Source organism: Pseudoliparis swirei, chromosome 18, assembly GCF_029220125.1.
Source record: "Pseudoliparis swirei isolate HS2019 ecotype Mariana Trench chromosome 18, NWPU_hadal_v1, whole genome shotgun sequence".
In the NCBI taxonomy this organism is placed as follows: Eukaryota; Metazoa; Chordata; class Actinopteri; order Perciformes; family Liparidae; genus Pseudoliparis; species Pseudoliparis swirei.
The window spans coordinates 6,560,278-6,587,981 of NC_079405.1; the positions used below are offsets into that span (position 1 = coordinate 6,560,278).

At 42.7% G+C, this 27,704-nt stretch overlaps 1 protein-coding gene across 1 annotated transcript in view; it reads left to right on the forward strand.

Moving 5' to 3' along the window:
* The first annotated feature begins 1,831 nt into the window (after nt 1–1,831).
* LOC130208954 (metabotropic glutamate receptor 4-like) overlaps nt 1,832–27,704 on the forward strand; it is a 134,630-nt gene continuing 108,757 nt past the window's right edge. Inside the window, exon 1 of the mRNA XM_056438414.1 lies at nt 1,832–2,386. Within this exon, the coding sequence (XP_056294389.1) occupies nt 1,832–2,386 (555 nt within the window). The remainder of the gene's footprint in view (nt 2,387–27,704) is intronic.

The following is a 27,704-nucleotide window of genomic DNA, read 5'->3' on the forward strand; positions in this document are numbered from 1 at the left end:
TAACCCGATCGATCCCAAAATCTAATGAAATTGTCCCCGGATAATAACCAATCATCCCGCCAAATTTCACGCGATTCAAGAATATTTTGTCTTTTCCATGACCTTGACCTTTGACCCGATCGATCCCAAAATCCAATCAAATGGTCCCCGGATAATAACCAATCATCCCACCAAATTTCATGCGATTCGGTTTAATATTTTTTGAGTTATGCGAGTAACACGCATACAAATATATAAATACACCTACATTTTCAATGCGAAGGTAACAACAACAACAAAACAGAGCGAGGGAAGGGTGAACCAATGGGTCGATCGTTGCTCTGTATTGCGTCATCGGTAACCTCGGCGCATACATGTTTTATACCCCTTCGCGGGGACGATCCCAGCCCCCACCGGGGATCTAGAAGACAGCCTGTCATTCGTGTGCTGATGCATGAGCGATGTGTTAATGGCTGCTTACAGTCAGAAGTGGGCTTCCTTACTGCAGGGATTTCTTAAGTTGGGTATTTATCCTTTTCGCCGACTGTGGATATAAAAGCTGCTCTCCACCCATAATGGAATAATTACAATTTCAAACTCATTTCGGAGACTTTAACCTACAAGGCACTGGTTTTGGACAAGAGTCTCTGAGACCCACATATGAATCCCATTATAATATATGTAATTGATTTGTCCTGTAGTGGGCAGAAACACGTGGGCGAGAGGTCCAATCGGCACAAAGAGATATCGGCTGTGTCTGCAGCCCATTCCGTCATTTTGAAGCTTTTAAATCCTTAATGTTCCTGGTGCGTTGTCAGGCTTTGAAGAAGTAATATGGCAGCAATGCTGAGATATATTTTCTTGCAAACAAGGATTTCTTAGCAAAGCGCCAACACAGGACGGCATCCGAACAACTACCGCCGAGGCCCAGAGCGCGGTCCGGTTCCCGGGACCATAAAACAGTCCCCCTTTTTCAATTTGTTTTTTTCAAAACCCGTTTGATGTAAAAATCAAGAGCAAGAATAGGAAACGTAACAGTTAAAGAACGCCACGCGATTGCGATAGCGGCCATGGACATCCACGGTTAACGGGCGAAGAGGAAGCGCGCGTCTCCGACTGCCCGACTCGAGAGTCCACGGAGAACCTCTTGAGATCAAAATGGTCGATGCTGAAGACCGGATGAGAGAAATAAATGAGTTTGGGAGCTGATCTGTGTCTTCATGCCACGTAATGCTGCACTAAAAACGTTAAGCACAAAAAAAAAGAAGCATTGAAAAGCTCACAGCAATACAAATCCCTTTCCTTCTCTCTTTCCGTTCTCTCTGCGCATTGTCTCACCGTCTTCTCTTTTTCATCTTTCAGGAACTCGCTCTGAAGCCTGTGGACCTAAGCAGGCCTGAGGGCTCTGACATATCCCAAATCCCTGCCCAGGGGAGCAGGGGAGATTACAAACTTCTGATTGAGGTGGAGAGGAAAGAGACACACAGAGAGGAGGGCCACGACGGAGGGAGAGAAAAAGCTCACCTTTGTTCTTCCTCATGCCCCGAGTGAAGGATCTCCATAGGCCAGCCTGTGAATAACAGACAACCGGAGCGGCTGCTGCCCGCCACTACGGTCGCATGATGGAGTGAAAGAGAGGAGAAGAGAACCGGATTACGCCTCGTGAAATAGCCCTACCTCATATTAAAAATTAATTTAATGACCGGGAGAAAGGAGAGGCACGAGAGGAAGCATTTTCTGTGCCAACTGCTTCAAGAGGTATTGCAATTAACCCGCGGGCCATCCTAAAAAACCCCCAATACCTGGCTTCTGCTGTTTTTTCTAACCGCCGGGTTTTGGTCGTACCGCGTGGATGCGCGCTCGGGCCGCGGCGGCCATGTTTCAACCCCCGGCGTGTCGGCCGGATGGGAACAGCCGGACTCTGCTGCTGCTGCTGCTGCTGCTGCTCTACGGCTCCCCGAGGGCCACGCAGGCGGCGAAGCCCAAGGGGCCGGGGCAAACGCACCTGAACTCCATCCGCATCGACGGCGACATCTCCCTGGGCGGGCTGTTCCCGGTGCACGCCCGGGGCCACGACGGCAAGCCGTGCGGGGAGCTGAAGAAGGAGAAGGGCATCCACCGGCTGGAGGCCATGCTCTTCGCCCTGGACCGCATCAACAACGACCACAACCTGCTGCCCAACATCACGCTGGGGGCGCGCATCCTCGACACCTGCTCCCGGGACACGCACGCCCTGGAGCAGTCGCTCACCTTCGTGCAGGCTCTGATCGAGAAGGACGGGACGGACGTGAAGTGTCTGGGCGGCGGAGCGCCGGTCATCACCAAGCCGGAGCGGGTGGTGGGCGTCATCGGCGCCTCCTCCAGCTCCGTCTCCATCATGGTGGCCAACATCCTGCGCCTGTTTAAGGTAAGACGTCGGCCGACTCTTCTTCTTTCATCTACGTTCGATCGTCTGCTTTCTTCGTCCGCGTGAAATGCGCGGAACGAAGAGCGCGAGCCGCGTTCGCCGTTTCCATACCGCGCGCACACACCTGCGATTTGTGTTGTTTCTGCTTTATTGATCCAGGTGTATGGGTTTTTTCTTTAATTACTAACAACGCTGGCTGAAATGATGAAAACAGGAGCTGCAGAGCAGCGAGAGAGAGAACACGGTGTTGGAGGTCTGCCGCCACACAATGGACACTTTAGAGAGGAGATGGTAAATCTCATCACTGGCTGTTGCCCTGCAGGAGTTGGTTGCTAAGCAGCGAGAGGTATTGCCTGTCACAATACAGTCGTGATTAATAGAATATGACTTAATTTTATTTCCACCCCATAGCCAGTCTTCCAATCGGTTTGTTGTATACGTTTGTTCCACGGTGGGAACAAATATCTTCTGTTTATGTACATCTGAACATTTTATGAATTATTTAAAACATGTTTCCAGCCTCCATGACACGTATAATAGCTCATTCTACTGAAGCTCTCGTTGCTATTTACTGGTCGAGAATAATACACCCTTTTTTGGAATTTGAAAATAATGACTTGTTTTTATGAATTACTGTCACGCGTTTCAACAGTTTCATGTGTAATTACACATTTTAGCTGAGATTTTACTCGGATCACTTTCCTTGGGACCGGCGAGGTAGTGGCTTCTTCAAATTCTGTTTAAGAAAATGTGAAATTTTTAATAACACTTAATCTAACTTTAAGATATATATTTCCACATCCTCTGCTCTGCAGCGGATTTCAAAATGTACTTTCACCTCCATCTCATGTGGAAATTCATTCCCTCGTCTGGAAGCGCTGTGAGGTCAGCTGGTGGCTCAGTCACCCAACTGATTCAGTGTTTTAATTAAGGCCACCTCAGCAGGCCAAGGGTTTACTGTCAGCGTCGGACGGCTGCTGGTTATTGCACAAAGCAATCCCAGGATAACAACATGACAACATATCCTCAAAATTACCCCGACTGCAAGTTTAGTGCGACTGTAACGGAAATATAAAGAATGATCTCACTGTTTAAAAAAAAAAAATCAATTCATAATTAGATCGTGCTTTTCTTCATTCTCCAGTTACTACTTCTCAATTGTGAGAAACGGCTCTGGGCGATAAATAAATCCTCTTTCAGTTTTTTATTTATCTAGGGCAATTAGAAGACGTTACCTTGTGCTCTAGGATATGACGACGTCTGTTTTTTGCTACTATGTGACATTTTACACAACAGCAAATTTACATATTTGTCACAATGGGGTTAGGGTGGACCCAAATGCACGACTCAGGAGACAGATAATTCAAATAAAGATTCTTTACTGAAAGCGTCGTCAAGATCGGAACAGACAGAATAATCAAACTATGGAACGCTCGAGGGCTTGGTCGGAAAAACACAAGACAATCTGGCAGAGGACAAGTGGAAGTGAGGGAGCTAAATAGTGAGGGACTAATGAGGGGATGGGCTGCAGGTGAGAAGGGCGTGAGGACCAGGTGAAGGGAATGAGGGACTAACGAGGTGGTCAGAGGCAGGTGAGAAGGGCGTGAGGACCAGGTGAAGGGAATGAGGGACTAACGAGGTGATCAGAGGCAGATGAGAAGGGCGTGAGGACCAGGTGAAGGGAATGAGGGACTAACGAGGTGGTCAGAGGCAGGTGAGAAGGGCGTGAGGACCAGGTGAAGGGAATGAGGGACTAACAAGGTGATCAGAGGCAGATGAGAAGGGCGTGAGGACCAGGTGAAGGGAATGAGGGACTAACGAGGTGGTCAGAGGCAGGTGAGAAGGCCGTGAGGACCAGGTGAAGGGAATGAGGGACTAACGAGGTGGTCAGAGGCAGGTGAGAAGGCCGTGAGGACCAGGTGAAGGGAATGAGGGACTAACGAGGTGGTCAGAGGCAGGTGAGAAGGCCGTGAGGACCAGGTGAAGGGAATGAGGGACTAACGAGGTGGTCAGAGGCAGGTGAGAAGGCCGTGAGGACCAGGTGAAGGGAATGAGAGACTAACGAGGTGGTCAGAGGCAGGTGAGAAGGCCGTGAGGACCAGGTGAAGGGAATGAGGGACTAACGAGGTGGTCAGAGGCAGGTGAGAAGGCCGTGAGGACCAGGTGAAGGGAATGAGGGACTAACGAGGTGGTCAGAGGCAGGTGAGAAGGGCGTGAGGACCAGGTGAAGGGAATGAGGGACGAGGTGGTCAGAGGCAGGTGAGAAGGGCGTGAGGACCAGGTGAAGGGAATGAGGGACTAACGAGGTGGTCAGAGGCAGGTGAGAAGGGCGTGAGGACCAGGTGAAGGGAATGAGGGACTAACGAGGTGGTCAGAGGCAGGTGAGAAGGGCGTGAGGACCAGGTGAAGGGAATGAGGGACTAACGAGGTGGTCAGAGGCAGGTGAGAAGGGCGTGAGGACCAGGTGAAGGGAATGAGGGACTAACGAGGTGGTCAGAGGCAGGTGAGATGGGCGTGAGGACCAGGTGAAGGGAATGAGGGACTAACGAGGTGGTCAGAGGCAGGTGAAGGGAGTTGGACTGGCGAGATGGGAAGCAGGATCTGGAATGACATGATAGTTAGTGACAGGATGAAAACAACTAATACAAAGTGGAGCTAAACTGTTTCAATATTTATCGGAAAACATAACGATTAATTCTGAAAATAATCACGCGTTGCATTTATTGATGGTAATGGAAGCTCGAGCTGCGTGTCGTGTGCCCGTTGAGGCTCTGGCCTCACCACACTGCTGCTAGACGACTCTCGAGCCGGACCAGACGGCTTCAGATGGTGCCTTCAAGTGCGAGCAACACGACACCAATGCCATGCTGGAGAGATGCTTGGCAGGCGGATAGGATATTATTATTGAGCTGTGATTTAGGATAGCACTTTTTTATTTCCTTGGCTGCGGGAACCCTGTGTTTTCACATCACGGTTGGCCGTCATGTTTGATGTATGCTGAGTCATGAGGTAGAACCTGATTTGACGTAACAGAAAAACTTTGATTTACATAAAGTGAGTCAACGCTGCAGGTTAGTGTGGGATGGTCGGTGGAATACCTTTAAAAAAAAAAAATGTTTATCTGCCTCACTAAATCAAATCGGCATCAAGCAGCTCCAGATTTCGGTGACGTGAACACGAGGCTTTTATAAAGGAAAAATGTACGGTGCAATGTGTGAGTGTGTGTGTGTGTGTGAGATTTGGCGGCATCGAGCAGTGACTGAACCGTCTGTTGTGTGCCAAGTGTGTAGAAGAACTACAGTAGTCGACATAAATACGTGAGTGGCAAGATCTGGAGCCAGTGTTTGGTTTCTCTGTTCTGGGCTCCTGTAGAAACGTCGCGGCGGGCTCCGTGGAGCGGACTCCAGTCCAAACGGCTCATTCTAAGGTAATGATTCTTATTTCCAAGCGATCATATGAGATGATATACCTTTATTCGTCCCACAGTGGGGAAATTTTAAAAAATCACAGCAGCGGTGCACATCAGAGCATCAATGAAAATAAATATACATATCATACATTAAATCATATCATACACTAAAGATAAGATGCTTATTAACAGTAAATTCCATATAGGCCAATATATCCCTTCCCCGACGTTCCTTTCATGTTTTTGTGTGTGTGTGTAGTAGTTAATGTAATATGCAACAGCCTGCAGTGTATGTACGGTTTAATAAGCTCCCCGGTCCCCGAGAATCACAAACCACATGGGAGGCATCCCCCCCCCCCCGTAAACCGGAGTGAACCCAGTGCATCTTTCATATGCCGTGTTATTCTTCCCCTATGCATTGCCTGTAGATCTACAAACAAGTGTGCATGAACTCCTGCATTTCTTTGTCTCGCGCATTAAAAAATCCTGCGCCGGTAGACGTCGGCACGCGGTAATGAGCCTCTCTAGCGGCGTGTTCTCGATCCCCTCGCTCACACGGATGCCTTTAAAAAAAACAACAACAAAAATCTTTCGTCATTAGCGCGCCGCTCTTTCCCGCCTCATTAATGCACGCGAGCGCCACCCCGTGCATATTTCATATGGATTTCTCTGATCCTCCTTCCTCTTCCTCTCGATGTGTAGATTAGCGTTTCCTCTCTTCTCGTTACATTCCGACAGCTGGAGGTCAAGGAGGCGCGCTTCGCCGAGACGGCCGCTCGACTCGATCGACGATAGCCAGATCGTACCGGCTCGCCACCGGGGTTATCACGCCGCCGTCTTGAAGATCAGACGCTGTCCGAGATAGTCGCCGATCAATCAACGCCCACTCTAATTGAATACGGGTCATTACGGCGATCAAAAAGGAGAAAAGGCTCCCGACGTGAAGTAAAGCGGTCTGGTCCGGTGTATAGATTAAACCGTTAAACCTTTTAACGGAGAGTGGTGTGTGTGTGTGTGTGTGTGTGTGGTCATTTAGGTGGAGCCTTGAGTTACGGCTTCCCAGCGATCTCATAGGTCAGCCAGATGCCAGCTGGCTCCCCCGGTCCTCCTGGACCTGCCGATGGTCCCGGAAGGCAACCGGCTTGACTTTTACGACCGCCTCGCATAACATTACATAACATGCGCTGCGCCAGGAAGACACCGCTTGATGATGATGCAGCGTGCAGACGGAAGGGCTGGAACCTCGTCTGCGAGACATAAACGCGTGTGCTTTATAGGGTTTGCCAAGGCGTGCACTCGAGGGAGAACTCGGCACGGAGACACGCACATTACCGCGGCGCGTAAAGATCCCGCGTGTGCACGCTTACCGTGTGCCAAACCCGACCGCTCCAACACACACCCAGTGTCCGTACACACAGACACAAGACACACGTGCACGTTAAAAAAAACACTTCGGCAGCCGGCGTCGGCCGGGTGTTAGCAGGTTTTATACAGGGTTCGTACGTTCATGGAAAACCTGGAAAAGTCCTGGAATCTTAAAATGGTTATTTTCAGGCCTGGAAAAGTCATGGAAAAAACTTCAATCAAAAAAGTTTGGGAAAAGTCCTGGATTTTTTTTTAGAATCACATATTCATTTACGCCGAGTTTGAAATAATTAATACGTTTTTTAAAGAAAGACGCTCAAAATATAAGCCGGCGTACGCTATCAATACGCACAATTTTCAAAAATGTTCATGTATATACCGAGATTTCAGTTTGGTCGTGGAAATTTGGTTTAAAGTCCTGGAAATCCATTGGTCAAAATGTGTAAGAACCCTGTTTATAGAAAAGTGTTTCCTCAGCACTTCGCTGCATACAGATGTGGTCCAGAGCAGCGGGATGAATATTTTACTACGACCTTATGTAATGGGAACACAGGGACCGGGAGCCGGAGATCATTTGAGTGCGTTTTTTATTATTATTCCCGGGCGGCGGGACACGCCGCGACAAGCAGTTGGGAGGGAAAAGATAATTCACGGTCACAGACGAGAGATGTCGGATGATTACATTATTCATTCGCGCAGCAGATGCGATTCGTGAAGTCGACACACATCTGCTGCAACGCATCGCCCGGCCAGGTACGTCCCGCTTTACTCGAATACATCAGCAGGTTGCCTGACGGGGATCTTTCTTCTTCTTCATTTTCTCCCAAATCAATCGTATTTGAGAAGTTTGGCTCGTGTTCAGTGAAAGGAAAAAGTATTTTTGTTCTTCTTTTTAGTGATTTTTTTCTCTCTCGTTTGTTTCATTCCGCGATGCATACGAGTAACGCAATAGAGAGGCAGCGACCCGGGAAGAAGACGCTCGAAGCCTTCTCGCCCGCGCCGCTCGATGGAGGACACTGCGCTGGCGTTTCTGGTTCTGACATTCCAGTTCACCGCTGGCCGGACAAAGCATCTCGCCTCAGGATTAAAGGGGGCCGCGCACGAGTGACAAAGGAGCCATCGAAGGGAACATATACAATTCATGCAAGAGCACACAGGCCTTCGGCATCGCACCCATTCAGGCATGTTCCCTCACCCCTTAGCTCATGCTCCTGATTTTAAGTTTGACATTGGAGACTATAAGGATGTTCTGAAACTGGGCACTTCGCAAATGATGGAAAACAGGCTTCCGGACGCGCGTGAATTAAGTTATCAACATTTAATGGCAGGAAGTGTACAACAAACATTCAAGGCCTCACGATCGTGGTCTTCATCGGTCCCGGCTCCTCAGCCTTCCGGCGTCCCGTGGGAAGAGAGCGCTATCTCTAATCCACAAAGTCTTAGACTCAAAATCAGCCAATCCTCACTCTCAAAGGTGAGTCCAGCCTTTAACACCTAGTGATTGGTTAAAATTCCCGCTCGAACAATGGAGGGGTCGAATGTCACTGAACCCCGGGTCAAAACATCACTTCCGGTCAAGTATTTTCACAATAAAAGTCCTGTCTATTATTGTCCGCATTAAAGTCACTTTCACAGGCTTCAACCGGCTTCGTCAATCTATAATACTAACATAGTCACTCTCATGCAACATACATTAATTCTTGCCATTTACATTTGCATAGAGTAAACATTACCCCTATGCTTCATAATACATTAATAACTAGAATGGGCACTCGGTAGAGCGCATACCTTCGCATATCGCAAGATTGGGCATTGAATTATGAACATTTTGGCATAAATTGCATGCCAATTGGATAAAAAATTGACCGCGCTATGGTAAAAAGAAGATTTTGACCTTTTCATGACCTTGACCTTGACCTTTGACCCGATCGATCCCAAAATCTAATCAAAGGGTCCCCGGATAATAATCAATCATCCAACCAAATTTCATGCGATTCGGTTTAATACCTTTTGAGTTATGCGAGTAACACGCAGACAAATAAATATATAAATAAATAAATACACGGCGATCAAAACATAACCTTCCGCATTTTCAATGCGAAGGTAACAATATCAATATTCTCCCTAATATTTCCTATTATAATATCTTTCTATATGTATTAATTTAAAGCATAAGACCTCTGCACATGTTATCAAAATAAACTATTCCAACCTAACAAGACACAGAAGCTGACCTACTGAGTCATTGTTTATGCTCCTTCACATCTTTACAACGGCACATTATCTACGTGTCTCGGAGGCACAACACAAAACAATTACAAGATCTTTTCTGTTTCACAGTTGATCCGAAGCCGTGCCGCCGCCACACCGCTCCAGCATGGCATTGATGTCATTAGTGCTTGGCGGTTAAATTGGCATCTAATTGGTTTAGTTAAGTGCATCAAACCGTCAACAAAAAAGTCACGCAAACACTACTTAGTGCAGGATAAACACGATATAATGAAAAGTTGCTTAGATTGCCCCACTGCAGAGCCATGAATTCCTTCTTGGCTTTTTGCACATGATAACATTGCTGATAGATTCATGTAAATAATGAACCACGCTGTTGAATAATACATCTTTTAAGACAGACGAGCAGTTATGAATATACCGGCTATTATTCACACACTGCGAGATCACACAATGAACCAGATTTAAGGCGGGATTCCAGCTGTATTTTTGGGGGCGAGCAAACAGCATCTTTACTTGTCGGATGTGGAGTAAGAGAAACGCATTTGGGGTATTAAAAGAAACCAACAGCATATTTCACACTTCCGAAATTCCCTGAAATAATAATGTCGAGCTAATGTTTGCCTTTTATTGGCGTGTATCCGTGACTCATTTCGGAGCTCGTGCGTACGCTTAGAAAAAAATATCACTCGCGCTAAAGCTGCAGTTATATGACAGCTGTGAAGGTAAAAGCTATCGGGGTCAGTCTCAGGAAAATAATCTATGCAAAAGGTGGAAACCCGGCGCACGGTGAGCGGGACGGCACACATCATTAGCAGCCGACGGCTTCTTTCACGATTCCTTGAATGAGCGGGCTGATCCATTCTGCAGCCGTTTGGTGGTCAAAGCTCCGCCGCATCCCTCCTTCCCAGAGGTGCTCACCATCTGCTTTTGTTGCAGCCTCCTTTCAGTGAGATAATGATTATTTCCCTCCAGTGGATCCTCTGCTACTGTTAACATTTGATTTGCTTCAGACCCGTTTAGTTTCATCAGTCGGTGTTCGGTTGGTGTTAATGTACCGCAACACCTCAAAAGTTTATCTCGTCTCTCTTTGGCGTCGGGGGAATGCGCAGATGATTTTTTTTTCTTCCGCTCGAGATCGGCGGTGGTTGATTTGTCGATAAAACGGAAAATTGAAGTCCAAACTTTTGCGCTGAAGAGATATCTATTTTTTTCTTTTTTTCTTTTTTAAATTCACATTATTTTCATTAGAGGTTTTCTTTGACAACTTGTTGGGCCACAGTAAAACATGTCATCCTGGTTTAACCCTCCAGTTACCTTCACATTTACTAACATATTTTACCCTCGGGGTCAATTTGACCCCAGCAATTAAAACCTCCAGAAAATTATTAGAATTAATATTGTTTCCCAAGTTTAAGTGTGAGGTACTTTTTGTTTGTTTGTTGACTACCTAAATAGCCCTTTAAATATTTAAAAAAGTTGATATTTCTTGTATGTTTGACACAGTGAAAAACAGCCTGGGGTCAAATTGACCCCAAAGAACACCGACGTTAAACATTGAATGGGGTCAAATGGACCCTAAAGTAACAGGAGGGTTAAGCCAAACACCGGACTGGTATATCAGATGTCACCACTTGGTAGACGAAGCAGCCGCTCCACCAAAGTCACCAGGTAAAAAATAAATAAAATGCAGTTTGACTCAAATGTCTCCCCTCACAGCCGTCGTGTGTGGTGTCATATTACTGTGTCACCCTCTCTTTCTCTCTCGTCTGGATGACTCGTCTTGGTGCAGTCCTCAGTCCACAAGTCCAAATGGATTGGGGAAAAGAAAAAAAGTGCAATAATCTTTACAAATGCGCAACACGTTGCCACTTGGCCATCCGGATCTAGACTAACGCACACTAACACACCGATGGCGGGGCCTTCGGGAGCAATCCGGGGGTTCTGCATCTTGCCCAGGGACCATTCGACATGCGGGCTGGAGGAGCCGGCGACTGAAACGCCGATCTCGCCGTCAGACGAGCCGCTCCGCCTCCCCTAACGGCACCGCGGACACCGGAAGCTCAGTGGAAGCTCGCTGGCCACTCACCCAGCCACTGGCCGGGGTTTAATCCAGCAGTCCACTTAACATGCAGATCCATACAAGCTATCGGTTTTTTTCTTCTTTTCCAGGTACTTTTAAGACGATACCGGTGCCTAAACGGTGTCTGAACCGATACTTAAAAAAAAAAAAAAAAACGACGATTGACAATGAGGACATTAAAAACCTCTTCGGCCATATTCCCTGTAAAAGCCGTTCTCATGGCAACGCTGACAAAAAATGGGTATCAGACCGTCTTAAACATGGTTGTAGTGGCTACTTTATTATTTGCTTGCCTACTTTTATGAATGCAAGACTTGCAATCAACGTTTCGGTACTAATCGGAGTCCAGGCTGCTCTTGTCATCATCGGTCTCCACGTGTTCAAGGCGACCGGTTTCCCCCGTCGCGCGCGGCCTGACCGCCGATGTGCACGGCGTGCACGCCACCGGCTCACGCAGACAGTCAAACGCGCTGCACGCCTCCGCTTTCAAAGTTAAACTATAACGGGCACTCGGTAGAGCGCATACCTTCGCATATCACAAGATTGGGCATTGAATTATGAACATGTTGGCATTAGTTGCATGCCAATTGGATAAGAATTGACCGTGCTATATGGTAAAAAGAAGATTTTGACCTTTTCGTGACCTTGACCTAGACTTTTGACCCGATCGATCCCAAAATCTAATCAAATGGTCCCCGGACAATAACCAATCATCCCACTAATTTTCATGCTATTCGGTTGAATACTTTTTGACTTATGCGAATAACACGCAAACACACATACAAATAAATAAATACACGGCGATCAAAACATAACTTTCCGCATTTTCAATGCGAAGGTGATGACATGAATGCCACATTGGAACCGGTTTTCGGTACCCAACCATTTTGCCACTGCAATAGGAGCTGAATTAGGCGATGTGACGCTGTCGGCACATTCTTGTGGATGTAGGCTACTTTTTTTTTTTTTTCCCCAGAAAATAATATCTTAATGGCACATCGGTTCTGCTGGTTTGGACCAACCCAAACCCGGTGAGAACCCTCTCCTCCTCGTCAGCTTTTCAACACATTAGATCTTTTAGCCGCTTGACTCGTGTGAAGTAATAACCTTCGCACATTTATTAATTTAAATGCACGCTTTACATGTTAATGTAGAGTTTGTACTCTATCGATTGACAGACCTTGACATGTATTATGAGTGGCCTTATTTCACATGGCACTTATTCCTTTTCATTACACTGTTTCATCACTGCTTGGTTGAAATAGTTGAAATGTTTCATGCATTTCATCACTGTGGTTCACCGCACTTGTAGTGACTCTGTATAAGCCTGATACAAAGCATGGGGTCCAATCATGTAATATCTATAACATTTCTTTACATTTTAACCTCATTGTGGCTCTAGCATGGTGCGTTCTTATAACAAGCAAAAACAGGTCCATGTCATGAAATGTCACGCTTCATCTCACCTTGTTCCAATTTTGTATTCCCCTCTAAACCTTCTGGTGACACAGTAGAATGACTGCCCGGTGTCACTATTGATTTAGCAGCTCATTTGGGGGAATGGCAGCTCGATCAAGATAAACTCGTATCAGTCTCCCTTCAAGCTAAGCCCCTCGTCCAGAGAGCCAGAGACGACACGGTTGTTCACACCGATTGCTTCTCTCCGGAGCCATTAAAGACGCTTCTCCTCCTAGAAGCACATGCACTTTAATTTTATGCAAGAAGGTAATCATTTTAATGTTGGTCATAATTATTAGTGAGAGCAATTTACCATATCGTATGTACACTACCGTTCAAAAGTTTGGGGTCACTTAGAAATGTCTTTATTTTTCAAAGAAAAGCACTGTTTTTTCAATAAAGATAACATTAATCAAAAATACACACTATACATTGTTAATGTGGTAAATGACTATTCTAGGTGGAAACGTCTGGTTTCTAATGAAATATCTCCATAGGTGTATAGAGGCCCATTTACAGCAACTATCACTCCAGTGTTCTAATGGTACATTGTGTTTGCTAATCGCCTTAGAAGACTAATATCTGATTAGAAAACCCTTGTGCAATTATGTAAGCACAGCTGAAAACAGTTATGCTGGTGATATAAGCTATACAACTGGCCTTCCTTTGAGCTTGAAGTTTGAAGAACAAAATTAATACTTCAAATATTAATCATTATTTCTAACCTTGTCAATGTCTTGACTATATTTTCTATTCAATTTTCAATTCGTTTGATAAATAAAAGTGAGTTTTCATGGAAGACACGAAATTGTCTGGATGACCCCAAACTTTTGAATGGTAGTGTAGTTCCATGACAAATGTGCACAACTTACCAGGCGTCATATTGGGCCTATACAACTGGCCAATGTGAGCCGATATATCCGTATATATGCAGTTTGATTTGCCCTGATATGGATTTTTAAAGGATCTAATATGGAAAGTGCTGCTTGGGTAATTTGGAAATGGTGCCATCACATTGGTGATCCAGCAGAGTGCGGTCCGACTCGCAGCACGGTGACGGACCGCCTGGCATGAGAAGCAAGGCTTCTGCAACGCCAACGATGTTTCCCCACGTAGAGGACCCGAACTACGTTGGCGTCGCAGAAATACAGCCACTCAACTAGCCACTCGGTCCAGCACCGGGCGGTAAGCCATCCCAATCGCTACAATACACGCTAGTGCTAGTGCTTTAACGTTTCTACTCCTATTGGTTTTAAGTCACGGCATCCTCCGGTTGAATTTGAGTCGCCATGCACGATTTTTTCAGCCTAATTTTTATCTCAATCAGGAGAGACGAGTATTTAGAGTTTAACAATAATTCATTACAATTGCATATTGACATCGTGCAAAGTCTTTGGCGATTGGACTCCATCCTGAATTGGGATAAGTCAGGGGTAAATAGAGAGAAACATTATTTATACACACAAACACAGATATTTTACAGCTACTGTACAAACTTGAGTGATTCTCTTAAGATTGCCTGATTACGTAAACTTCCAATGTATCCTCAAAACTACCCGTGTATTATATTTGTTTGTGTGTGTGTATATATATACATATATGTTTCATTTTATATCCATATATATACTTCATTTTATATTTTACTTGTATACATCTATATCTTTCATCCCTGTTTTTTATATTTTATATTTTATTCTCGTGTGTTTAGTTTATTGGTGCTGCTACTGTGATGACAAATTTCCCCTTGGGGATTAATAAAGTATATATCTATCTATCTATCTATCTATCTAAAGTCAAGTATATACTTGAATACATTAATAAACGATTCAAATTCTTGAGAGTTATAAATGTGATTAAAAACGTATTTATATATGGAAGATGTATGTGGAAGTAGATATAAATGTATGACAAACTAAAATGACAGACTAAAATGGAAAATATATACAATCCCCACTATTGTATGTGTGTATGTATGCATGTGTGTGTATATATATATATATATATATAATTCGCGATCAAAATGTTTCTCCTCCCCAACAGTCTCAAATATTCTGTATTTGTTGGGTTATGTTAGATTTACTTTGACATATTTCAGTTTAACAGAAAGCTGGATTGCATCCATGTTTCTTCAAACGGGAACCACTGCAGCACCAGTGGAAAGATATTATATATATATATAGGGCATTACTACTTTGTAATTTTTAAATGACAGCCATCTTGGCCAGAGTAAACTGGGAGTCAATGTGTGAGCTGCAGATAATAATCCCGCTCAGATCAGGGAGGTAATACTTGTTCCAATTCTCCTTCCTGCCACGTCTCTCTCTCTATGTCCTCAAAGCCTCATTAAGAAAGTACTGACGGTCTAATTGATCTTGCTCAGCTTATGATTTAGATCGGTCAGATATTCCTTGGTCACAGTTGTTTTTCTTCAGCATCATCCACATCATTTCATTCTGCTCATGCATACTCACCTGCTGCACGACTCCGTCTCAACACACGAGGAGCAACTTGTGGACGCGTTTTTTTCGTCGATTTGACCAAATCCAAAATCAAACCCCTCCCACTCCCACAAATAAAATCTGCTTTTTACAGAATGGCTCAGATTTGATGGATGGATATTACTCCACATGTGAAGGTGGAGGGCAGTTTGATCCTGTATATATTGGTACTGGCGGTTGATTCATGTGCCTGTTTTTAACTTTGTGGTTTCCAATGTTTTTGGCTTGCGACCCTTTGAATTGAAGCAATATCTTCTCGTGACCCCTTGTCCCCGGCTACATAGGTCTGGAAAAAAAATACAATTACCCGGAAACCCTGAAGACACAAAGCACAGATTGGTCTCAACCCCCTGATGGAAAACCCCCGTTTCAGTTGTATTTTTAAAGTTGAATTAGATTGTTAGTGTAAACAAAAGCCTGTCATGGAATATATTCTAAATCAACCTTGGGGTTGATATTGTAAACCAGTGGAAACAAATACACAATGTGTGATGTTCAACTCAATTGTCTCATTAAACTGCTTTTTCCACTCAGTGTTGTGCACCAGAGGAAACACCATTTGATACATGTCAGCTTCACTGGAAGCCCTTTAAAATTAAACAGAAGAAAAAAATAGATACTAGCTTTTTAAAGCCTTTACAGATGGTGATATTTGGGAGTTTAAAATCCTAATATATATATATATATATATATATCAGAATTTTATATTCTATATATATATGTATATATCAGAATTTTATATATATATATATAATATATCAGAATTTTATATTCTATATATATATATATATATCAGAATTTTACACTCCCAAATAACACCATCTGTATAGGCTTTAAAAAGCCAGGATACATTTTTGTTCTTCTTTTTAAACGCATATATCTCAGTATATATATATATATATGTTTGATGTGAATGGTTTTTTTCTTTCTCTTCAGTCTGTTTGTTTTCCTCTCATCAAAGAGATAAATTACCGGTGGCAGCTTGTGTGTGTGTGTGTGTGTGTGTAGCTGTTTTCATTATATTGTTTTACTCTCTAATAATATTTTTCCGTAGTCGTGATCTCATCTCACCAACTCTTATCGTCTGATTCTTCTTCGTGCCAATCAGACATAACGACACTTCTGTGTCTTCAGTAGTTGACAGACGTCCATCCAGAAACCAAATCCAGACCTTCCACCATCTGTCGGCTTCCTTCCCAAGCCAGAGACTCTCGTGTTTGTCTGTGTGTGTGTGTGTGTGTGTGTGGGCGGGCGGGTACGTGCATATGTGCAAGTGTGTCTTACAGACTGCCTATTTACATATTTACATAACCCCAATTCAATAGACACATGTTTCTGATAAAACTGCCCGTCTTCCCTTTTGGCTCAACTTGATGTCAACAGAAACACACTTTTACTGCACAGAATACATACATTTTTATTATGATTTTTTAATTCTATTGGTGTTATGAAACCACTGAATGGGACGGCAGAAGCGAGTTGGAGTTATTGATTGTTAATGTATATTTTTACGATATTTTAGCTGTAACCCATGGAGGCTAATTCTAATCTATGATGTAGAATTGACCATCAGTTCCTCAGTTACAGTTTGGCTGGTTCCAGACATCTGACTTATGGCCAGAATATTATTTCACCAAATTGGTCATTTTTCACTCGATAACAATAATTTTAGATTTGTTGTGTGATTTTGAAGTTAATTTAGTCAACTACCAGCAGTAGTTTTATGAGGTAATGTTGCATGGCCTGTACATCTAGATTGGATCTTATTCATTTTTCAGTCTAATACTAATTTGAACTTTTGAATCAATGTTACAGATGGGCAGCGTTAGCCACTAATATGCCGTGAGGTGCAAAACACACCTCCACACATAGTAACACTGTTTGTATTGGCTGTTAGTGGCTTACTTGTATTTCTTCAGGAGATTCTAAATTCTGTCAGATGACTTTAAGATCTACTTTCTGATGTTGCCCATCTGGTTTTGATAAATTAAGACAGATTGCTGACACATCAAAAAACCAACTGGACCAATTACAATCCAGCTGAATCTGAATCATTAGTTCCAGCCATAGAAGAATGTTTTTTTCATCTGGGCCTACAATGAGTCCTTGATCACCAATCAAGGCAAAGAAAATTGTATAGCTCCTAGGACATTGTAAATAGGTTAGAGTACCTTTGAGTACCTTTTTGAAAAGCGCAATATAAATTAAATGCATTATTATATTTCTCCTGAGAAATGTCACCCAACTGAATGCAGATAGCATCACTCACAGTCCGACTGTAGCCATGGTGATCTGTCGGCATGTGTTGATCTGGCTGTGAAAATATTAAAGTGTATTGATTTGTTATTGAGCTACACAAGCTTGATCACATATTTTCACTTATTTACAGAGCGCTGAACGATGTGATTGCGTCCGTCTGTCCTTGTAAAACACGCGCCTTATGTTTTATCATGCAGTAAACACATCGTATGGAATGAGATGCGCAGTGATTGGATATTGACGTGTTTGGATGGAGTCAAACCTCTTATGGCAGATGTCAATTCATCATGAGAAGGTCCATAACCCCCCCCCCCCCCGCTGCCCCAATGCATCCGCCGACGGGCAAATGGTCAAAGTGGTTTATTATTGGATGGTGTATCGATCTCTTATGGTCAAAGCCCGCCTACCGTGGCTTGGCTATGCTCTTCTCGTTCTTATCGTCCCTAAAGCCAACACCTATACAAGTGATTACAGCTCCTTACCGATCGCTGCTGTAATAGACTGGGGGGGGGGGGGGGGAAACCAGGCCAGGCCATGCCCACAAAACATAATCAGCTGTCTCTGGGAAGCCGGAGCACTTCTTATCGAGCAGCTCGACCGAGAAGCACCGGTCGATTGTCAAGATGCTGCAATGTCAGATTGACCAGGGCGGAGAGACCCGTCCGTCAAAATCAGACGCATCGCAAACACTTTCTAAAAGCAGCCGGCGTTTCACCTGCGGCCGCCGGAGTGTGACGTGATCGAGCGAGTAATTATCGAGACAAGCTTGTTTTTTACGCGCGCCTCGGACAACACGCGATCCCCCCCCCCCCCCCCTCTCTCTCTGTCGGTGCACCTGTGGTCCGTGTCCGTGCGGGCACTTTCGTTTGTGCTCGAGCGCCTTCAGCCTGTCTGTTTGCGAAGAGGCCACGGGACCTGTCGCAAATTGTCGAGGAGCGATGTTAACCCGCCGCGATTCAATGAAGACGGTCTGCGGCGAGGCGTGAGAGAGACCATTACACACATGTCTGGCACGCTGGAGATGATGAAGAGGTCTGGGAAGCCATCCTCCCGTGGAAAAGTGCCTCTGGCCGAGACGGCGCATGCGGCGCACACAGGCCTCACATGGTGGAAGCGGCCCGGAGACGGCCCCGTGTCACACTCGAGCGTTAATAATAATGGAATGAAATGGAGTCCCCACGTCAAGAGGAAAGTGGGAACCCAAATGGTGTCTTTTATAAAGGCTTGAAAGACACATTATTAGTGGGGCTACAAAAGAGCACGAAGAACATTCTGGATTCACCTTCTTTGTGGGCCATTTACATATTTGCTGTAATATACATCATTCTTGTAGAAAATGTCAGTAAGTTAGCGTCTGGCTTTGGTATTTCCTTTAAATCTATTTGCTAAATAAATCACCTCTGGCCAGATCCTCCTCAAATTGAACATCAATAAACCTTGCACCACTTTCACTTTATACTTCATATGCACTTAGATGCACTGTATACTCTTTCATTTCCTTTATTATTTAAATTCTTAAATGTAATATGTCCTGCCCTGCTCTTTTATCTCTTATCTTATATTGCAACATCTACTTTTTTTTAATATCACATTATAAATGTACTTTAGGCATTGATATATCGTGTTTATAATAAAAGGGAATACCCGTTGCAACAATCTCCTGGGTTTCATTTACTTTTCCGGTGACTTTAAATGCCAGGCTCGTGTGTGTGTGTGTGTGTGTGTGTGTGTGTATATGTGTGTGCGTGTCAACAGCATCAATGAAGCAATTAGGGGAATAATTGGGACTGCAAGGGAGAGTTAAGTAGTCAGAAACATGTCTGACTAATCAATGCTGACCAAGATCTTGTCGGCTGCTTCATTGACTGACGGAGCGGGAATCTCAAATGTTCCTACAAAGTGGTTTAGATTTAGTGTCTTTCGATCTAGATTATTATGATAATTATTCCATTGTTTTTTTTCTTAACACTATGATAACAATTAGACTTGGCATCAATTAGACTAATCCATAATGGAAAAAAAAGTAAAGATTGATTTAATTCTTTGGTATTTAGCCAACCGTCAAACATGTGGCCACAGCAGTTAAACGTTTGTAATATCACTTCCAACATTTCCCTTTATCTGTTAATTACCAGGTCTCAACAAATTTATACGGACATTTTAAAACATGTTGTTTTTTCTGCATTCACATCTTCATGGTTGAGCTGGTATTAAAACCCAATTAACCCTCCTGTTACCTTCACATTTACTAACATATTTTACCCTTGGGGTCAATTTGACCCCAGCAATTAAAACCTCCAGAACATTATTAGAATTAATATTGTTTCCCAAGTTTAAGTGTGAGGTACTTTATGTTTGTTTGTTGACTGCCTAAATAGCCCTTTAAATATATAAAAAAGTTGATATTTCTTATATGTTTGACACAGTGAAAAACAGCCTGGGGTCAAATTGACCCTAAAGAACACCGACATTAAACATTGAATGGGGTCAAATTGACCCTAAAGGTAACAGGAGGGTTAAGACTAAATACCCTTCTCAGCAGGATGAGCAGTTTATTTATACCAATCTTTATTTATTCATCAGTTTTAAAAACCTCAACATATCTCACAATTAAGAAAATCTAAACAAGACTTTCTATATTCCACATAAATTTGCATTTGCACTCATGAGACAGTAACTTTAAAATCCTCCCACAAATAAAACTGTCCAGGATTGTGTCGCACAATTTGCGAAACTCTCGCAAGATAGTTAAGAGTTAAAGACACGGTTCAACCTTGTTTAAATGTTTTACTCGAAATATTTTGTTTTCTGTTTACAGTTGTCTGTGTTTACGATTCAGGCAAAATGACGTCTTTAAAAAAAAAAAGAAGAAAAAAAAAGATTAACACAGAGGAGAGGAAAGCAGGCCCGTAAATGTCACCAAAACATGGTGACATAGTTGTTCTGTTCATTCAACTAATATGCTGTAAAGACAATGTTCATACCATCCATGCGACGTAAAAAAGTAACAACTTGGAAGTAAAATGCAGTGCGTCCCCATTTTTGGCAAATTCTTCGATATTCCGGCATTTCCAACTGATTCCATTTTACATCATCAAATTCCCCATTTAAATAATCCACAGACCCTGGTGTGAGCAGTGCCACGTACCGGGCCGCACGGAAAAGAAAGGGTTTTATTCAACATAGGGTAACATAACTAGAATAAACAGTGGCGTGTGGAGTCGCTAGTTTCGGTGGTGGAGCCGAGTGCATGCGTGGGAAGTGTGTGTGAACCATACTCTCCGACAGACAGCCTAAATGGGGTCTCAGGACGGCGAGAGAGAGAGAGAGAGATCCTGAGACCAGAGGGCCTTTGAATGCAGCACTGGCACACAACGCCCAGGTGTTGCCAATGCTGCTGATTACCTCAGGTGTTTCCACTCTGCTGATGACCCTTGGCCCACCTGCAGGGACACGAGCCAGTGGCAGAGAGTGTCGTCGCAGCAGTTTAATGAAGGAACTAAGATAGTAGCTATAGTTGCATATTTTGGGTGAACCGTCGTTTCTTTAAGTTGGAATAGGTCGTCGGGCACAGTGGCAATTTTGTGGGTAATCTAAACGCAGCTCCCCCCCCCAAAAAAGTATGAATTTCCCAGCTTCACTGTCACATTTTCTACAAAGGCGCCATCATTCTTCAGCACAACAACGGTGCGCCCACCAGGCCTTTGGCTTGTAAACGTCTCCATTCGCTGAGAGAGTCTTTTGTCCCGCCGATATATTGTGAATCTTGAATAATAAAAAGTCGGTGCAGCTGTCGTCTTTCAACGCCGTTGACTTATTCTCCAACAGGCTGTTTCCTCGTCATCACTCGCTGCTTTTTGTTCTAACGCCATGTTTATAAATACTTTGGATGAAACGGACCGACTGCAGTCGAGCCGGCTGTACTCCGTCTGAAAGAACAGCTGTAGACTCGCTCTGGCCTCGTCTTTCATTAAATAAAACTCACACGAGTTACCAGAGGATGAAAAATGGGAGGAGCAGCGTGGGATTGGAGTCAAATGCGAGTGAATAAAATGCATGTGCACTTCTATGGGGGACTTAAAATATCTTTAGTATAAATAAATAAATGTATAAATAAATAAATACAGGAATAAATAAATGCTTGAATAAATGTATAAATATATATAAGAATAAATAAATGATTAAATGTATAAATAAACTAATACAGGAATAAATAAATAAATACTTAAATAAATGTATAAATAAATAAAAGCTTAAATAAATTTATAAATAAATAGAAGAACAAATAAATGCTTAAATGTATACAGGAATACATAAATAAAAGTTATACCTAAACAGGACATCATTGGGAGCATAAACTGTTCTTATCATAAATCTAATGTTATTTTCGCTGCATGCATTTTGACAAATTTCATTTTTCATTCGTCGCTGTACAAGGAAACAAATCGGTGATAGTTTGTCTAAAAACACAACATGAGGATGATCCATCATCTTAAAACATCTGCTCTGCTGATGGCCCGTGTCGGATCTGTTCGCACAAAACTGAATGCATGGTTTTCTTCTCATTAATATGACTATAAGATTAATAGTAAATGTAATACTATCTTTGCTGATAACCGTCACAATAATTCGTATAACGATTTATTGTAAAATAGACTTGACATCAATCATTTATACGTTTCCGATTTATAGTAAAACATAAGTACCTAATCTCAATATTTTTCGCGAACCTTAATATTGCTCATTGTGTTTACATCTGTTTGTTTACATAGGAATGTCACCAACATTTTAGCCAACATTATTCAAGAATAAAGAAAATAGAAAGCAGGATTTTTTCCATTTTTGTTCATGGGGCCCTTCGAGTCCATTTTCACTCTTAATTGTTTTGGTTGTGTGATTTATTGATTGAAGATATTTAAAAAAAGAAAACGATTTTCGATTCCAATTCCAGTGTCTGAATATCTTTGAGTGGTCCAAGTTAATTGATGGATCATCGAGGTCTGGGTCGTGGAATTCCTGCTACCGACTACGCCACTGGCCTGTTGAGACTCCGCCCACTGTTGAGACTCCGCCCACTCCTCCTCTCTACCTCCATCTGCCTGATGGATCGTGGAGTGCGCCTACTATGAACTATTCATACACTCTGTCATATTCATTGAATGTATTTAAACTCTAAATCTGTCCTTCTGTACACATTACATCTATTGCACCTGTCCATCCTGGAGAGGGATCCTCCTCTGTTGCTCTCCTGAAGGTTTCTTCCTTTTTTTCCCCCTGAAGGGTTATTTGGGAGTTTTTCCTGATCCGATGTGAGGTTTTGGGGCAGGGATGTCTATGTGTACAGATTGTAAAGCTCTCCGAGACAAATTTGTAATTTGTGAAATTGGGCTCTACAAATAAACTGAATTGAATTGAATTGAATTAATTGCTCTCTGAAGGGTGGCCTTGCAATATTAACAATGACATAAATCAGTGTCATAAAATGACAATATCGTGTATGGCAATTATTTATATTATCCAGTATATCATCCAACAAAATTAGCCATTTCGAAAGGCCTAGAAAAAAAAGAGTAATAAAATGAGAAAACGTCTTGATTATGTACGCCCACATATTTCTTCTTTTAAGACTTATCATATTTGAAAGCATATAGAAAGCTGCATATAGAAAGCTGACATCAACTAAACAAATTCTCATTAAAAGGAGGAAAATCACCATATTGCTGAGCATCAAGAGCCGAGCCGAACACAAGGTGCTTTTATGACTCGGCAGTTTAAGGCCAAGGTCACTGCGACCTCACAAAACAGCTCTTTTCCCACAATTAAAAAATTCCCTTGCTAATTATAATAACTTTATTTATATAGCACCTATTAATAAATAAAGTGCTCCACAAAGAAGCAAGGCAAAACATAATGTCAAAACAAGTAAACATTATAGAAAATACAGGAGGCAAAAGAGACCATGACATATAGGCAATGGACACAAGAATGGAATAGAAAAATACAAAATAAAGAAGAACAGTCAAACTAAATTAGGGGAACCAAAGAACTGCATTAAAGGATGACATCACTTAAAAGCAGTTCTATTATGACAATTAAACACCAAAAAATAAAATGATGACGTGACGATATTGTGTCCAGAAATGGATGTTATTTAGCCGAGGCATGCAACAGCGAGGCGATAATGCACTTGTTCCATTAGAAGAAAGATGGGGGGGGGGGAGAAAAGATTTCAAGTACGACAAATAAACCCCGGAACAAAGTGACCGAAAGGTGGAGATGTGTGGCCGCCGGGACCTCCGAGATGGATGACGGTGCTTGAGGGAGGCTCATGGAGGAACCCAAGTTCCCAACCTTGTGTTGTTCTCATTGGTAAGATGGAAAATGTAGGCGGGACCAGTTTTAATAGCGCGAGACGCTGTCCGTCTCGACAAACAACGATGCTCTATAGCCTGATTAAAAACAAGATGAAGTACTTTTTGGTATAAATAAAAAAGTTGAACAAAATAAGTGTTGACTCTGTTGCTGCACCAGAGAAGATGAATCACTTCCCCCCTCCTTCAAATCCACGGGATAGAGCTTCTCCCGGTGAGCAGCGTGACGCTCTCCTCATGCTGTGGGCTTCTCTTCAGCGAGGGACCGAAAGGCTCCGTCAGGCTGCAGGGGGAAATGAACGGCTCCAAACACCATGAGCGTACAGCACGCTAAGCTGTGGAAGAGATGCGCCGCCCTCTGCACAGAAATATGAACGTGGCAGAAGGATTTCCATTTTCGGCATCGCAACAATCTTAAGCAGCGAACCGAAAGAATGGACCGATTGAAGAGAATTGAGGCTAAAAAAGAGGCCACATTCATGAATTTGTGCATCTCGATGTAAATCCGTGACTCGCACATTTTTGGAATAGTGAACACGCCATCCTTTTTCATTGGAGTGATCATACTTAGAAAAAAGTCCCCTTTCATAGAAAATACACGTTACAGTTTGGCATATTTAAATGACATTTAATTACAGAACGTAGTAACATTTGCACACGTAAAGTAGAGCGGAAATGCAGCTCGCCATTGTCATACATTTTGTTAGTTCTGCATTACTAATGATGACTAATATATATATATATATATGTGTATATATGTGTGTGTGTATATATATATATTTATGTATGTATATATATATTATATATATATATATGTGTATATATATGTGTGTGTATATATATATATTTATGTATGTATATATATATTATATATATATATATGTGTATATATGTGTGTGTATATATATATATTTATGTTTGTATATATATATTATATATAGATGTGTATATATATTTATATGTATTTAAATATATGTATATATATATTATATTATATATATGTGTGTATATATGTGTGTATATATATATATATTTAGGTGTGTGTATAAATATATATTATATATATGTGTATATATATGTGTGTGTGTATATATATATATATTTGTGTATATATATATGTGTATATATATATTTGTGTATGTATATATATATATATATATGTGTATATATGTGTGTGTGTATATATATATATATATGTGTATATATATATATATATGTGTGTGTGTATATATATATATTTGTGTATGTATATATATATATATGTGTATATATATGTGTGTGTGTATATATATATATATATGAGACATCTTTTTGGAAATCGAGGTACTGTAAATGGACATTCTAATGTCTGCTCTGGCTCAAGGAGAGCTCTCACTGGATCTCTCTCGTTTAGTTTGTCTCCTGTGTCCCTGTTTGCACTTCAAGATATTTGCATTATTTCACCGTTGGCTGTCTCGGACTCATTAAGTTACTGCTGATGAAAACCCAACATTTTCATCAGCGGTGCATGAGTCATAACCTCTCGTTGTCTCTCCTTCCTCACCAGTTCCTCTCTTCTTTTTGCTTTCAAAATAAAGACAATCAACTGTCGACTGTTTCATTTTTTAGTAACCACGATACGGATCGTTTCACAGAGTCCGAGGCCGCTACGTACACACGCATAACACAAGCACACTTGTGTGCTATTTAATAAGTGGTAAAAATGAGGACATGGAGCGAGGCATAAACGAGCTTCCTTGTTATAGAGCATTTCTGCTCCTTGTGCTTAAATTTGGTCCCGCGAGCACGGCGCTGTGACGGATGCAGGCTCGACCACCCCCACGCAATTTCTCCGCTCAGGCGGTGGGGGTGGAGAGGGACCAATGATGAAAATCGCCATGCATTGGCAAGAAGGGGACCACGAGACTTTTTAATTGCATTGTGCGACAACTTAGCTTGCACTCTGGAGCCCCGGCCGCGGATCAGTCCGCTGCTTTCTAACGCGTGATGGACTCTGGAGAACCGCGTCATTACTCAACGACACACCTTGTGTCGGGCGGCCTCGCTTTCTAATGAAGACGCACATCCCCGCCGTGCCGAGCCAAACCGCGCCGCGCCGAGCCAGCACATCTGCAGACAAAGCCTATCAAAGACCCGATGCCGAGACCAAACCTCTTTATTTTCAACGTCTCCCAACTTTATGGAGGGCCCCTTGAAAGTCTAAATCTGGTCTCATTAGATAGATCTCTATTTAACGTTCTTAAAGTCGCCAATAAAATGATGGGCAAGCAGCAGCAGCTTTTTTTTGGTGGCAATTTCTTATATGACAGACACGCTTTGCCTCAGGCCCGGTGGGTCTTAGTCAGCTATGACCACCCACTTCTGAAGGAGTTTGTTTTTCTCTCATATGGTTGGACACGCAGGTCCTCCAGGGTAAAAAGCAATGGATTTAGTTTTTCCATTTATCCAAATGAAGTAAAAGTTGCTTAATTTCACACTTTCAATGGACGGATGCATCTTCTTCTTTATTTTTTTTACTTGGTGATTTGCTGTAAATGTTGAAATGAATATCTCTGATGTTGCGTTTGTGTTCTTGCCCTCTGACGCTTTAGTGTTTGGCTATGTCACTACATCCTCACATCTCTGAAATCATCTATTTATTGTTACAGAACACATAACGGCCAACACTTGGATCAAAGTTGTCCCAAATCAGAAAAAAAAAGTATTTGAATCGAGGTGTGACTGTGATTCAGCCTTATATCTCCCAAGTGTTAATTGAAGGGTGTGAGGATGTGTGTCTAAAAGGTGTTTTTGAGTTTCTCGTGTTCCGCACACAGGGCACAGCGAGCAAAACAGCTTCTGATGGAGCGCCGGTGCGAGGTGTGCAACCGTTCACAACTCGACGGCTAAAAAAAGAGACATTGTTACCGAGCTGACGATAACACGGCGGTGTGAATAAAGGCCTGTGTTCACCGCGCAGCTGTTGCGGCTACGTCACGCCTGGATAAGGCCGAACCAGCCGGGAAAAGACACTCCAGGAATGGAAGAATCCCGTGACTCGAAAAAAAAAAAAAAAAAAGGTGTTAGCGCGATGGTGGTGGACACAGATTTGGGTTCCTGGTAACTTGTGCGTCTATATTCAGTTTTAGGCTCCAATGTGAAGTGTGTTGGGTTTAAAATCCCCCAAACTCACCCTCACCTCCCTTTCTTAAAATCATAACCTCTCGTATAGTAAGTCTAATAACTTCTATGATGATGTTGGCTGCCTATTTAAAATCGCTAAAACTGAATGTGGGTTTTGTTTAAGTGTCAGATGTTGTTTCTTATGACTAAGATGTGAAACGCTCAGCAATACTTGAAAACATTTAATTATCATGCTTGATATGTTTTCAATTATTTTTCAAGAGTAATGTATTCAATAATCCTCTTGACAGTAACACCATCGCTATTGCCATTGTGTTCCCTTATTTGGCAATAACAAGTGACTTGACAGAACTTCAAGACCAGTTTCTTCCCATTATCTACCGCTTCATTTACCTTTACATATTGTACAGTAAGTACAAAAGGTTAACTATTTAGGTTTGTTGTTTAAACGTAGACCGTACAGACACAAACAAGTGATGATTCTGAATCATCCTGTGATTTAATGACATGCATTTAAGTAATC